This window comes from Thamnophis sirtalis, unplaced genomic scaffold (assembly GCF_051295495.1).
Source record: "Thamnophis sirtalis isolate CommonGarterSnake01/CBP01778 unplaced genomic scaffold, rThaSir2_p1.2 scaffold_3, whole genome shotgun sequence".
NCBI lineage: Eukaryota > Metazoa > Chordata > Lepidosauria > Squamata > Natricidae > Thamnophis > Thamnophis sirtalis.
In genome coordinates this window covers 23,154,806-23,170,002 of record NW_028261383.1, presented here as the reverse complement: position 1 = coordinate 23,170,002, position 15,197 = coordinate 23,154,806, and the positions used below count along the sequence as shown (strand labels likewise).

General features: G+C 39.0%; 1 protein-coding gene across 1 annotated transcript in view; it reads right to left on the bottom strand.

Moving 5' to 3' along the window:
• Positions 1–6,491: 6,491 nt before the first annotated feature.
• The window catches only part of LOC148047588 (uncharacterized), a 45,220-nt gene continuing 36,514 nt past the window's right edge, over positions 6,492–15,197 (bottom strand). Inside the window, exon 2 of the mRNA XM_087711720.1 lies at positions 6,492–8,583. Coding sequence (XP_087567846.1) covers positions 6,809–7,939 — 1,131 coding nt within the window. The 5' untranslated portion in view covers positions 7,940–8,583 and the 3' untranslated portion in view covers positions 6,492–6,808. The remainder of the gene's footprint in view (positions 8,584–15,197) is intronic.

Here is a 15,197-nt window from a genome sequence, read left to right as displayed (position 1 = left end):
GATGGATATTTCTTCCAACAATTTGGCAACCCAGATGGGTCTCCAAACTAACCTGACCTGGGTAAGCCTCCCTTGCTGGCACAGACCCATTGAGTCTGTGGGTGGATTTTTCCCACACCCTGGCCATTTGGAACAAAGGTATTAAAGGGGCTTTGAATGTTGAGTTCAAAGGCTGTTTGGAAAGGTGAGTACCTCTAAATTTTAACTTTAAAAGCCCAGGAGGTGAAAGAAAGTATGTGTCTCTGTGAGTGAATGTGCTTGAGAAAAAAATCCCTTCTCTGGATCTTGCTCCCTCTGTGCATTTCCTAACTGCAGAAAGACCAACAGAGTCTGGAGAGCATGGGGGATTTGCCAGAGTACAGGACCTTCTGTGGGTAAAAGGGAGAGAGAGCGTGGGAAGGGGTTAAAAGGCAAATGAGAGGTTCACTCTTGGGTGACTGGCTGAGAATCACTGAGCAGATCCCTATTCTGGAAAGAAGGCGCCCATACTCTGAGTAATTTGGGTGGACAGAATCCTCCCAGGCCATTGGCCTGAAAAACTGAGGGCTGGCCACAGGTTAGAAGGTACGTTCACCTGTTGAGGGTGGTGTATTCCACAGTTGCAAGGGAGCCAAGTAAAAGAAAAGAGTGGAGCCTTGGACTCTTGTCGCGGACAGTGGGAAGAGCAGACCAGGAAATGGGAAGCTCAGAGTCTAGGATCCCAGTGAAATCTCCCCAAGGGAGACTGATGGAGGCCTGGATTTGGGACAAATTATCTGTCCAGACAGGAATGAAGAATAGGCACATGGACCAAGGTATGTGAGAAATGGACTCTGCTCAGGGATGAAGCAAGAAAAACCAATTTGGCTAAATGAAGATTCTTAAAAGGGAAATACCGTGTTTCCCCAAAAATGCAACATGTCCTGAAACTAAAGCCTTGCCACATTTTTCAGGTTGGCAAAAATATAACCCCCCCCAAAAAATAAGCCCCCTGGACAACCCCCCACCGGCCAGGCAGAACACTGCTCACCAACCTAGCGGTATCCCAAAGGTGCCAAGCCGCGGGAACCGGGGGGGAGGCAAAGGTGATCCCCTTGCTTGGCTCCTTTGGGAAACCGCTAGGTTGGTGAATGGCCCTGTGGCAAGCTGAAGAGAGGGGGTTGCTGAGCGGCTGCTCTCTTGCGAGCAGGCTCCCAAAGAGCCGGGAACAGAGTCATGAGCGAATGGCTGTGTTGCGCTGTTGCAGCAGCGCAACACAGCAGCCATGAAGAGATCACACTCACGAGCAGCCACCCGGCAAACCCCCTTTCCAGCCGGGCACAACGCCATTCACTGACCTAGGGGTATTGCCAAGCCGTGTGAGCGCCTGTTCGCCATCGCCCAGCTCCCGTGGGCAGATTAAGGGCAGATGCTAGTAACTTAAAGAACATGCATGAGCAACGGCTTAAAAACAACAAAATCATAGATCGGCTAATCAGAAGATATAGATTGGATACAAGAAACATCAATGAAGCTGTAGATTGTAAAACAGCAGATAACAGCAACAGCTAGAAAAATTGAAAGATATGAGGCACGAATCATCCAATATAAACAAAATCAGCAATTTCGATCAGACCAACGGCGTTTTTATCAAAGTCTTAATGTGAATGGTGACACCAAAAGTGAAAAACCAGAAAAGCAGGCCACAGTTGAATTCTGGAAAGAATTATGGGAAAATGCAAAGGACTACAACAAGGAAGCAAAGTGGATACATGACTTAGAGAAAAGCATTGGCAACAAACAAATGCAAGTATTAGAAATAACAACTGAGATGGTCAAAAATCGAGTAAAAAAGGTAAAGAACTGGACCATAACCTGGAAAGGACCAATTACATGGTTTCTGGCTCAAATATCTGACCAGTTTACATGTAATATTGGCCAGGCAACTGAATGAAATTTTACAAAAGGGCCAAATTGATGAATGGTTGACAACTGGAAAAACATACTTGATTCAGAAAGATCCAACTAAAGGAACAACACCTGAAAACTACAGACCAATAACATGCTTGCCAACAACCTTCAAATTACTCACAGGCATTATTGCAGATAACATAATGGATTATTTGGAAACAAACAACATCTTGCCAGTAGAGCAAAAAGGCAACAAAAGAAGGAGCAGGGGCACAAAAGATCAGCTTCTAATTGATAAAATGATATTAGAAAATTGTAAGAACAGAAAAACGAACTTGAATATGGTCTGGATTGATTACAAAAAGGCATTTGACTCACTGCCACATAGTTGGATCATAAAATGCTTAGAAACAACTGGCATTAGCAAAAATATTACATCCTTTACTGAAAAGGCGATGAAACAATGGAGAACTGAGTTGGCAGTAGGGAATGAGATCTACGGAATGGTTAATATCAAGCGAGGAATTTTCCAGGGTGATTCACTTTCACCTCTTCTCTTCATCATCGCAATGATCCCACTATCAGTAATCTTAAAAAAAATGAAATTAGGCTACCAAACAGCCAAAGAAGCTGAAAAAATTTCGCATTTACTATATATGGATGATTTGAAATTCTAGAGAAAGTCAGAAATAGAAATCCAATCATTGACAAACACAGTCCGAGTATTCAGCACCCATATTTCAATGCAGTTTGGCATGGAAAAATGCGCCACTGTATCCATAAAAAGGGGCAAAATCACTGCATGTGAGGGAATTGAAATGCCCAATGGCCAATTAATTAAATGCAAAGAAAATGAAGCCTACAAATACTTAGGCATTCTGCAGTTGGATAACATCAAGCATGGAGAAGTAAAAACTATTGTCAGGCGAGAGTACACCAACAGAGTTAGGAAAATTTTGAAATCTAAATTGAATGGTGGAAATGCAATCAAGGCCATAAATACCTGGGCAATACCAGTTATAAGATACACAGCTGGTATAGTTAACTGGACACAAGCTGATTTGGACCTTTTGGACCGAAAAACCAGGAAACTAATGACAATGCACTACAGTTTACATCCACGTGGTGATACTGATAGACTATATCTGCCCCGAAAATCAGGTGGCAGAGGATTATTACAAGTGAAGCAAACAGTTGAAGAAGAAAAACATGCACTGGCTGATTATTTAAAAGAAAGTCAAGAACATCTATTAATCGAAGTAAAGAACAAAAATCTACTGAAGGCCCAACAGACGAAACAAGAATACAGAAAAGAAGTGATAAAATCAAGAATGGAGAGTTGGCAGAACAAAGCACTGCATTGCCAATTTCTGGAAAAAATAAAAGATAAAGTGGACAGTGAACAAACTTGGCTATGGTTAACAACAGGTACATTAAAGAAAGAAACAGAGTCACTAATCCTGGCTGCGCAAGAACAAGCTATCCGCACAAATGCCATTAAGGCCAAAATCGAAAAATCCTCTGATGATGCCAAATGCAGACTTTGCAAAGAAGCTGATGAAACTGTTGATCACATACTCAGCTGCTGTAAAAAAATCGCGCAGACTGATTATAAATTGCGGCACAATTCAGTAGCACAAATTATCCATTGGAATTTGTGCAAAAATTATAATATTAAAACAGCAACAAACTGGTGGGAACATCAGCCTGAAAAAGTCACCGAAAATCAGATGGTCAAGATCTTGTGGGATTTCTGTATACAAACCGACAAAATGCTGGCGCATAATACACCAGACATCACACTGGTTGAGAAAAATAAGGTCACAATCATAGACATCGCAATACCAGGTGATAGCAGGGTCGCCGAAAAGGAACATGAAAAAATCACAAGATACCAGGATTTAAAAATCAAAATTCAACGACTATGGCACAAACCAGCAGTGGTAATTCCAGTGGTAATTGGCACACTGGGTGCTATTCCAAAAGCACTGGAATTACATTTAAAACAGTTAAAAATTGACAAAATCACCATCAGTCAAATGCAAAAAGCCGCACTGCTTGGATCTACACGCATATTACGAAAATACGTTACGACGTCCTAGGCCCCTGGGTGGGGCCCGACTAGTAACCAATGCCAAATCCGGCGAAACAACTGGCCGCTGTGATACAATTGTATAATAATAATAATAATTTTTGTTTCTTAAACAATACATGCCCACAACAGTGGGAAAAGAAAAAAAATAAAAAATAAAAAAATAAAAAAGAAGAAGACAAAAAGAACAAAAAACAAGGCAAGGGGGAAAAAAAAGAACACAGGTATATATTATTAAAAAAGTATATCAGCTGGTTACAACATGTTTTGGTGCATCTCTTCAATTAATTCATATTAATTCAAATATCTTAACTCAAATGTTTACCATATTGACATCATTATACCTCCACGTTTAGTTGACTACAGTTATTTAAATATCCTTCATCCTTAAATATGCCAAAGATTTAATCCATAACCACATGCTGACATTTCATTTACTTGTTTGTAAAATCCTCTATTAACATCAAATCCTCATATCCTGTTTTAGCTGAACATCCATAATATTTAATACCAAAAATTCCATCTTCCATGCAGTATGGTTTATTATCATTCTCCCTTCTTTATGTAATTATATCGTATATCGTAACATTTTCCCCATATTAGTTAACATTTAACTGTATATATTTTATTTTATTTTTTAATAGTGATAATTATTGTGATTAATAACCTTTGTATATGGTCCAAAAATATTTCCAACCTTCCCTTCTCATATCCAATTATTATTTATCATATCAACTCCACATTATATACATTACTATCAATATCAATTATTATTTAGCTGTGTGTATTACAAATAAGAGTAATTAGATTTAGCTAATTTTAAATTGTATTCTTCCATCTATCAGCCTATGTCTCTCCAATAACAAAATCTCCTTAATCCTATTGCCATTTGTGGAACAGGTTTACCAAATGTTTTTATAAGCAAGTCCAAACAGGAATATCTTCGCACCTTTTTGCTTAGGATGCCTCTGATGTAATAATAACGTTGTCCTAGGCTCGTTGCATTTTTCAGTTTGTCTTTAATTCTCAAGGGTGGTATCGAAAATTCTGCAAATGATGTTTCATAAAGTATAGATTCTTTAATGCTTCTCATTCCTCCTGCGCTCTGTCTTTTGAAATAAATCTTCTGTATGGCTGCCCCCATTTCAAGCGTTGCATCTCTTTCTCCCTCCGAAGTAAACCAGACGCCCGGCGTGTCAGCAAGTTGAGAAACTTCATTTCTGACATTCTTCATTTGTATTTCAGGAACATTCAACGTTCTCACTTTTTTCTTCATATTTTAATGTTAAATAGTCCAGCTTTTTTTCAAATCTTTCATATGTGTCAAAGAATTTTTGAAATGCGGAGAAAATCATTTGAAACGAATCATATGAAGCATGTATAGACGCCATGTTGTGACGCAGCTAGAAGCTTTAAGATATTTGCAAGTAAGAACACGCTGAGAGCTGTGCTATCTTATCTGATCTTAGACCAACACAGCCAAGCAATAAAAGTGTCAGATTGTAAGAAGCCAAATTGTAGTAAATTGGTTTACAGCCCACTTAAGGAGAGCCAGAGGGAATGTTGGAGTAATCTTTCCTTTATCCACGTAAATATCATTTAAAACATTTAAGAAATAGGGTAACCACCGGCCATAAATCCATAAAAAAACCAATTCGCCACTAGATTCTTCTGTTCTTTGGTTTCAATTAGCTCAAATTTTAATGCGGACCGTATCTCTTTGAGTAATAAAATCAGCTTACCAGTTGAAACCACTCCCACCATTCTTAGGGGCAACCTGCAGTTTCGGTTAGCTTGCAGCTAATCCAGAAGGAACTGGCAAAAGGGGTTAAATTCCAAGCCCCCCAGAGACTTGCGAACGTCTCTGAGGTCACTGGATCTCCCCTAACCTTTCACTGTCTCTCTGGGACAGCTAGGGTCCGAAACGACCCGTCCAATTTCCTTCGGAATAGGGGAATTTCAGGAATAGCCTGAAACTCCGTCTTCTCACTGCTAAGCCCCGCCTTCTTCTCTTTTTTAAAAAAAAGAGATCCAAAGGCATCCATTACAATAAAAGGCAAAGATGCCAAAATGCTAACGTAACCCCTTACATTAATTATTTACATTTTCAATATACATGTCAAATACCCATTCAGTTATGAAATTTATTTCTTGACTTGGGTCAATCATGAGTTCATAGAATTGCAGAGTTATCATTAAATATACCTGGAAGTGCTGGGACAGATTATACATATATACATAGCCTTGTTTTCCCCAAAATAAGACCCAGTTTTATTTTCTTTTAGGCCCCAAAATAAGCACCAGGTCTTAATTTCAGGGAATGTTTTACCCGCTTAAGAGCATTGCAGGCAGCCTCCCCTACACTTGTTGCACCTCAATCTGACTTCTCCTGCAGCTGCTCCCAACCAGATACAACATAGCTTGTCGCGCAGCCCATGCAAGCTGTGTCCAAATTGTTTCTCAGCTGATTAAAACACTTAATTCAAAGCCCATCATAGTTAAATCTTGAGGACTACTTTTCTGCGGGCTGTGGAATTCTGTGATTGAAAATCGGGCAAAACCAAGGTAGAAGACTGAAACTCCACATGTGGGAATTCCATAATCAACAGAAAAAAACTCCATCCAAAATTCCTTTTTGAAGAATTCCTCTAATTCTGGAAAAGGAAATATCCAGAAGCTTTGCTGTTAACCAGAAATAGCAGTTAGACATTTTCCATTTCACTCCACTTACAACTTTAATCATGAGAAATGTTTGAGCAAAATGAATCAGCACAAAATTCGAACAATCAATTTCTTACCTATACTTTCAATGGGAGATCACAAATTCAATTCAAGCAGTCTATAAACTCATCTACCTTTCTTCATATGGATTATCTTGTGTGCAATAAGGGATGGTTTCTGACTAAAGCTTTTCCCACAGATAGGACATTCAAAAGGTTTCTCTCCTGTGTGAGTCCTCTGGTGTATCACCAGGTTGAAATTCTGACTGAAGCTTTTCCCACAATCAGGACATTCAAAGGGTTTCTCTCCTGTGTGAGTCCTCTGGTGTATCACCAGGTTGCCATTCTGACTAAAGCTTTTCCCACAGATAGGACATTCAAAGGGTTTCTCTCCTGTGTGAGTCTTCCGGTGTTTCACCAGGTGGCCATTCTGACTAAAGCTTTTCCCACAGATAGGACATTCAAAGGGTTTCTCTCCTGTGTGAGTCCTCTGGTGTGTCACCAGAGAGGAATTAACACTAAAGCTTTTCCCACAGATAGGACATTCAAAGGGTTTCTCTCCTGTGTGAGACCTCTGGTGTATCACCAGGTCGCAATTCCGACTAAAGCTTTTCCCACAGATAGGACATGCAAAAGGTTTCTCTCCTCTGTGAGTCCCCTGGTGTGTCACCAGAGAGGAATTCTTACTAAAGCTTTTCCCACAGATAGGACATTCAAAGGGTTTCTCTCCTGTGTGAGTCCTCTGGTGTGTCACCAGAGAGGAATTAGTACTAAAGCTTTTCCCACAGATAGGACATTCAAAGGGTTTCTCTCCTGTGTGAGTCCTCTGGTGTGTCACCAGAGAGGAATTTTGACTGAAAGCTTTCCCACAGATAGGACATTCAAAGGGTTTCATTCCTGTGTGAGTCCTCTGGTGTGTCACCAGATGGGAATTCCGACAAAAGCTTTTCCCACAGTCAGGACATTCAAAGGGTTTCTCTCCTGTGTGAGTCCTCTGGTGTATCACCAGGTGGGAATTCTGACTGTAATGTTTCCCGCAATCAGAAAATTCAAAGGGTTTCTCTCCTGTGTGTGTCCTCTGGTGTGTCACCAGAGAGGAATTATTACTAAAGCTTTCCCCACAGATAGGACATTCAAAGGGTTTCTCTCCTGTGTGAGTCCGCTGGTGTGTCACCAGATAGGAATTATAACTAAAGCTTTTCCCACAGATAAGACATTCAAAGGGTTTCACTTTTGTGAGAGTCCTCGGGTGCTTCATCAGGATGGAATCCTCAGTGAAACTTTTCCCATAGAAAGGATGTTCAAATGGTTCTATTCTTGTGTATGCGTCCTTCAGGGTCTCAAGACCTGGGAATTTCTAATGAAACTTTCACACAATCTGCACCGTTATATGTTTTCTCCCTCCTGTGAGTTATCGGATGCAGCACCATGTTGCCATGCTCACTAAAGCATTTACCACATTGGGAGCACTTTTGTGGCTTCCTTCTTGCGTGGAGATGCTTCCATGACCCACAAGGGAGCTGTTGTGAGCATAGCTTTTGCCACATTCAGTAAACAATACCTTGTTTAATGGTACTTTTATTCAAGCAGTCTTCTTCCTCACATTACTGTGACTTTACTATTGATCTTTTCCTCCCAACAGACTTCCAGATTTTTATTTCCTCTTTTGCTGAATTATAAATAACCTCCCTTCACCTCTCATGTAATATATCGTTGAGTTCTGCATAATCTGCTCATTCTTTCTTGATTTTCTCTCTCAAACAGCTGCTGGAGGAGGAGCAGATTTGTATGGTTTTCTGCAGGGAATGGAAAATATTTTGATTTCTGGCTTGATTTTCTTCCTTTTCAACATTGATTGTTATTTACAGTTGTCCAGAGAGCTCTTATTGGCATCCTGTTCACCTGTAAGATTCAAAGAAAAGTATAACTTTAATTTTTTGTAAAATGATGAGAGATGAGTTGAAAAAAGAAAGAAAAGTATACACCACTTTTGCTCATGGAAGTCCTCAGTGCAAATAAGGGCCCAAAATTCTGTCTACAACCTCTCTGGTGACATCCTTGTTCAAGTAGTCCTTACTTAACCTACGGCAATTGGAACAGATATTTATGTCACTAAGCAGCTTAATCATTAAGCATCATGTCACATGACAGTGCCAACTTACATCTGCTCCTCTGTAGTTGTTAAGCTAATTACTGTGGGTTGTTAAAGGCAATTTTATATGACTGTGGCTTGCAATTTCCTGCCAGTATACCCACTGATGTTGCTTGTCAGAAGGTAGCTGGCAAGGTCACAAATGGGGATCATGAGTGTGGGATGCCGCCGCCATCATAAATATGCAACTATTGGCAGAACCCAAATTGGTGCAATCCTTTTCCTGCACCTTCAAAACCACAGTCATGGCTGACATGCGGTCACGGAACAAGTCCTAGGATTACCAAAAATTTTGTGGACCAGGTGCTCGTCTGCTTCTACTGTGCCATAGTAACTTTTGAAGTCTCAGAGAAGAAGTGGTAAGTGAGGACTACCTATGCAACCAAAGATGGATTAAGCACAATTGAACCTGGTTAATACGTGGATGGGACAGGAAATACCATACTTATTGTAAAGACATTGAAGTAAAAAAACTGCGGAATTAAGCTTTGGATGGTTTTGGTCAGCGTGTTATCTTAATTTTTAAATGTTACTTTCATGGATGGAATTTATGCAAGCTGTTTGAAATGAATGGATCAAGTTTTCTTCTTCTAAAATTTTTACTATTACTTTCACAACCTACGGGCTAAACGTCTCCTTATTCATCACTACATGTGTCTTTTACTCTTTCTTCTCTATTTCATGTAAGAATTTGACTTTTTAAAAAACTTGGAATATTAAATGATACAAAAAGAACAAAGGGAATTGCAACAATTGTAACAATAAAGAGAGAGATAACTGCTACTCGAAGATTGGAAACTTGAGTACTGAAAACAAAATACTTTTAATTTCACTACTGATTATCCTGGTCTGGAACTTTAAAGTCTCACAGTTTGTTTATAGAAAGTGATAAGAAGTAAAGCACCATTTGTTTATACAAATGTTCCTTTGAAGTATATCCTTAACCAGAGATCTCATGGTGAACCTAGGTGTAACCTTGTAAAAACCTTCCAAGTCAGAGCAGCAGTGTTTTAACAGCTGGAAACAATGGCTTATTTTCAACAACAGAGAGAAACTGTCAGCTTGCAAGAGATAATGTTTGCAATACAGAAATTATCAAATACATTTGAGAAAATGTTTGAAAAATTAGAGCACTTAACAGAAAAATATGATGAAAAGGATGGAGATGCTTATCAAATGGGAAAAATACAGGGTAGAGTCCCAAACAATAAAGAGAAAAATGACTACAAAGAAATCAAATCTGCTGACATCTATGGTGAATGGTTTCTGTCTGGAAATGAAAAAAGTGGAATATTGATAGGGGAACTAGATGGATGGGAACCCTACCCTAGATGGCAAGACACAGAAGAAGAAAAAATAAAAGAACTTATGGATTTAAAGGGAGAAATTGATAATAACACTGACAATTAAAGACAAGCTGATTAAGGAAAAAGAAGTGCATCGAAACTACATGAGAGAATCAATAAACAAGGAGTTGCAAAGAAGAGTCCATACAAACTTGATTAAGGAGATGATTAGAGGACTGATGCCACAAATGGCCGAAGACATGAGACTATTTCGCTACTATAAAGTTACAGGCTGATAGATAAAAGTGTTTAATCTAAAACTAGTTGGACTTAGTGAAATTTAGTGACAATAGATATGGTTAAATAAACAATTGAAAATGATAATAATGTACACATATGTATTGGTATAACAAGTAGTAATTGGATATGAATATTGAATGGTACCTATGAAAGGAAGTTGAGAAATGGTTTGGTTACATATAAAGATTAATTAAAAAAAGAACTAAATTATGATAATGGACATAGTCAAATAAAGGAGAGATAATGATAACAATGTCTATATAGGTATGGGTACAGCTTAGGGAAATTGGATGTAAATTGTAAACAGTGATTTGGAAAGAAAGATTAGAAACCTTTGTTACTAAACATTATTGATGTTTAGCTAGAATAGGCCATAAGGAATAGTGTTATTGGGATACTAGAAATAGCAAATGAGATGCCAGTATGTGGTTATGTCTTGAGTTTTGGTATGTTTTATGATGAAGGACGTTTAAATAATTATAGTCAAACGAGAATGGGGGTAGGATGATGGTAATATGAATAAATATATTTGATTTAAAATACTAGAATTAATATGAATCATGGGTGACTGTGAAAGAAATGCACGAAATTTTTTGTAACCAACTGATATACTTTCTACAGTATGTAAAGAATGTGTTGTGTCAATTTTGAAAAATAAAAATAAAAAAAACTTTTGATAATAAAATAACAATAAAAGATCTAATGGGAGAGAGTCGACCGGAGGTTCTCCAGCTGGACAGTCATGGGTGTGTGTGGCCTCTCAAGAGCCTTACATGAACCCTGTCTGACAAACCATCTCCGAGATCTTTTTTAGATCAGAAGCCCACTGGAGATGGGGTGAAAAGGGGGCTCTCATCAGATCCAGGGGGAAGCAACAGGTCCCTCGCAGGTCAGAGATTTGCCCTCTGAATTAGAGTAGAGGCAGCAGCATGGCAATATGGCTGCACAAGAAGCTGACTTCTAGCCAAAGCAACAGAAGAGGAGTGTGAGGAAGAGATGAAAGACCGGTAAGAAAATTCATCAAATCCACAGTCATAAATCAAACTTGGAAAAGGCAAAGAATCTTGAGAGCATAAATAATATTGAGGGTCAGATCGGGATTTTTTCCAAAAGAAAGAAATAAAGAAAAGGAAAAATGGAGGGTTGAAACACTAGCCTCCCCCTCCCCCCAAAAGCCATTTGTTTGAAACAATTCAGACAGAAAGGGTGAAAGGAGACAAAAGTGACAAACCCTCTCAAATAGCAACTCTAAATTTGGTTTTCGACTTGAAAAGATTGTGTTTTCAAAGGAGCCTCGGAGCGTGAAGATTTACTGCATCCGAGTGTTTTTTAACTAACATATCTTAAGCAACCCCAATTAATGAGAAAGGGAATGCAACAAGGGGGAAAGATCAAGAAAAAAGCATTATCTCCTCACTGACAACTGATAACCTAATCTTGCCTGGGTAGGAAATTTTAATTAACCAACTGCCATAAATCAGAACTTGGAAAAGCAGGAGGCGAAGAAGAAACATATCCGAGTTTTGGCTGTATGCAAGCTTGTTCCAATTAATATATTTTGAGCAACTATAATGAGGTGAAAAGTAGGAAGAAAAAAAAAGTTTTCTTTTCTCTCTCTCTCTTTTTTATTCTGCAAAAGATCAAGATGGCTCCAGTTTCTCTTCTGTTTTCACAGTAGTTGAATTAAGTAAATTTAAGGTGGACCAGAACCTCAAAGTAAGATTTGTATAACTAACTGCAATTTTGGAACTGGACATTAAGGAAGAACAAAAGACCAAGTTGGCTCCTGTCGCTCTTCCCCACAGCAGCTGATGTAAGGTGGACCGGAACTCTGAAATAAGAACTGTACAACTAACTGTTACTTTGGAACTGGACATCATGGAAAGCTGGGAATTTCAAGAACTACGTGAAATTATAAAAATATGCATAAATCATTAAAATCAAGCCTAAATAGAATTCTGAACCCAGAGAAGCAGGTATTTACAGAAGAAGGCAAAGAAGAAGGGGGCAAAGATAATGAAGGGGTAGAAATGGTGGGAAATAAAAAGCAGACCAAAAATTCTATAGGGCTTGGCAGTGATATAGGGAAAATTGTAAAAGGGGGATGTGTCCCAACAAAAGGGAATAAAAAGAAGACAAAAGAGGTTTTGGAGGTTGTCAGTGGCATAAAGAAAACTGAAGAAGGAAGTTACGCCCCACCAAAGAGAAATATAAAAGATCCCTTTGATAGTGGCTTGGGGAAAATTGAAGGGGGTGGACGTTTCAAAAAAAGAAGAGAGAGAAGGCAGGAACAGAGACGTGAGATAAAAGACTTACTAGGAAAAAATTACACAACTAGAAATTGTTATATGGGAAAATATAAAGCTAAGGGGGATTATTCCTAAATATGATAATAAAATGGAGTTGCTAACTGGTTGAATATGATAATGGAAAATAATTAAATAAAGGTTAAAATATATGGAGGATGTAAGGATGTATAATTATGTAAATATAATGATGAGAATAGCTGGGAATTGTAACCAGGTCTACATCTCAGCCAAAATTAGGCTGGAGTGGGTGGGGTGTTTAAAAGTACAATGATATATGTATATGTATACTTTTTTGTCCTATTTTTTTTAAAAAAAGGGAGGAAGATATATGTTAAAATAAAATTTGTATATTGAAAAGGAATTATAAATACCATCATCATAAAAGGGAGCTCGCTCAGAAGCTGAAATACACCAAGTAACTGAGATGTGAAGTAAAGGAGAGAAGAAAGGGAAGAAGAGAGGGATGGGAGAGAGAGCAGGGGGTGGAAGAGGAGAGAAAGGAGGAGTGGAAAGGGGAGAGAGGAGAGAGGAAGGGGAAGTAGAGAAGAGAAGGGAAGAGAGGAAAGAGAGAAGGGAGGGAGGGAGGGAGAGGGGGACAGAGGGAAGAGAGGAGGTAGGGAGGGATAGGAGAGAGGGAGAAGAAAGTGACGGATAACGTGCAAATATGATGCATGGAGAGCAGAAGAGCCAATAATTGTTTTAGGGAGTTGATGGTAAGGGTTCCACCACAAAACCGCGGTAGACTAAAGCGCGCTCGACGAAAGCGCGTACCTGACGTCATCACAGCGCAACGAAAACATCATGCTGTGAGCGTTAAAGTTAAAATTAACGCGAAAACCTTACCCTAACCCCCCCAAACCTAACCCTGAACCTAACCCTAAACCAAACCCTAAACCTAACCCTAAACCTAATCCTAAACCTAACGCTAAACCTAACGCTAACCCTTAACCTAACCCTAAACCTAACCCTAACGCTTAACGTAACCCTAAACCTAACCCTAACCCTTAACCTAACCCTAACCCTTACCTTTTCGTGAATCGGCTTGCTTTAAAAGCGCTTTTTAAAGCGCCCTTTTTTCTCCGCGGTGGTATTTGTCGCGCTGCTGACGTCAGGTACGCGCTTTAATTGGGCGCGCTTTAGTGGACCGCGGTTTTGTCGTGCCATGGATGGTAAGATGAATTGACGTAAACATTTAATAATACAATACGATGTTGGCTATGTAATAGTATACATGTGATTATGTTATGAAAATGAAAAAAATAAAAAAACTTTATATAAAAAAGCATGCAATGTGAGACTTTAACTACCCTGATATTAACTGGGAGACAAACTCTACAGCAAGTAGGAGATTGAACAGATTCCTAACCAATTTAGCTGACAACTTTGTCATCTAAAAGGTGGAGGAGGGAACTAGAGGAAAAACTACTCAACCTAATTCTTACTAATAGAGAAGCGATAGAAGGAATTGAAGTTGTCGGAACCTTACTGGAATTCAATATAATGCAAACACAAGCAATAAAATATAATCCAACAAGTGTCTTAAACTTTAGAAGAGCTGATTTTAAGAAATTCATAGCCTAAGCAAAATTTCATGGATAAAAATACTAAAGGAGAAAACAATGCAAGGAGCATGGGAAATAATGGAAAATCTATATATATAAAAGCAAAATACCACTCACGCGTTCACAAAATCTCCAGAACTGTAAAGCCTACAAACCTCAAATTTGCCATGTACAGGTGAAACTCGAAAAATTAGAATATCGTGCAAAAGTTCATTTATTTCAGTAATGCAACTTAAAAGGTGAAACTAATATATAAGACTCATTACATGCAAAGCAAGATAGTTCACGCCGTGATTTGTCATAATTGTGATGATTATGGCATACAGCTCATGAAAAACTCAAATCCACCATCTCAGAAAATTAGAATATTACATGCAATCAAGAAAACAAGGATTGTATAGTAATCCAACAGTCACTGAACCAGATTTTGTTGCTTTTGGCAAAAGTTGCTCTCATCAGAAAAGAGGACTTTGAACCATTGCGCTTCATTAAGATCAGGGTCAACACAGCCGTCTACCAGAAGATTTTGGAGCACTTCATGCTTCCTTCCTCAGATGAGCTTTATGGGGATGCTGACTTCATTTTCCAGCTGCCCACACTGCCAAAAGCACCGAAACCTGGTTCAATGACCGTGGGATTACTGTGCTTGATTGGCCAGCAAACTCGCCTAACCTGAACCCCATAGAGAATCTACGGGGCAATTCCAAGAAAAAGATGAGATACAAGAGACCGAACAATGCAGAAGAGCTGAAGGCTGCTATTGAAGCATCCTGGTCTTCCATAACACCTCAGCAGTGCCACAGAATGATAGCTTCCATGCCATGCCGCATTGAGGCAGTGATTGCTGCAAAAGGGGCCCAAACCAAGTACTGAGATCCATAAAACTACAGGACAATTAACCTGACAT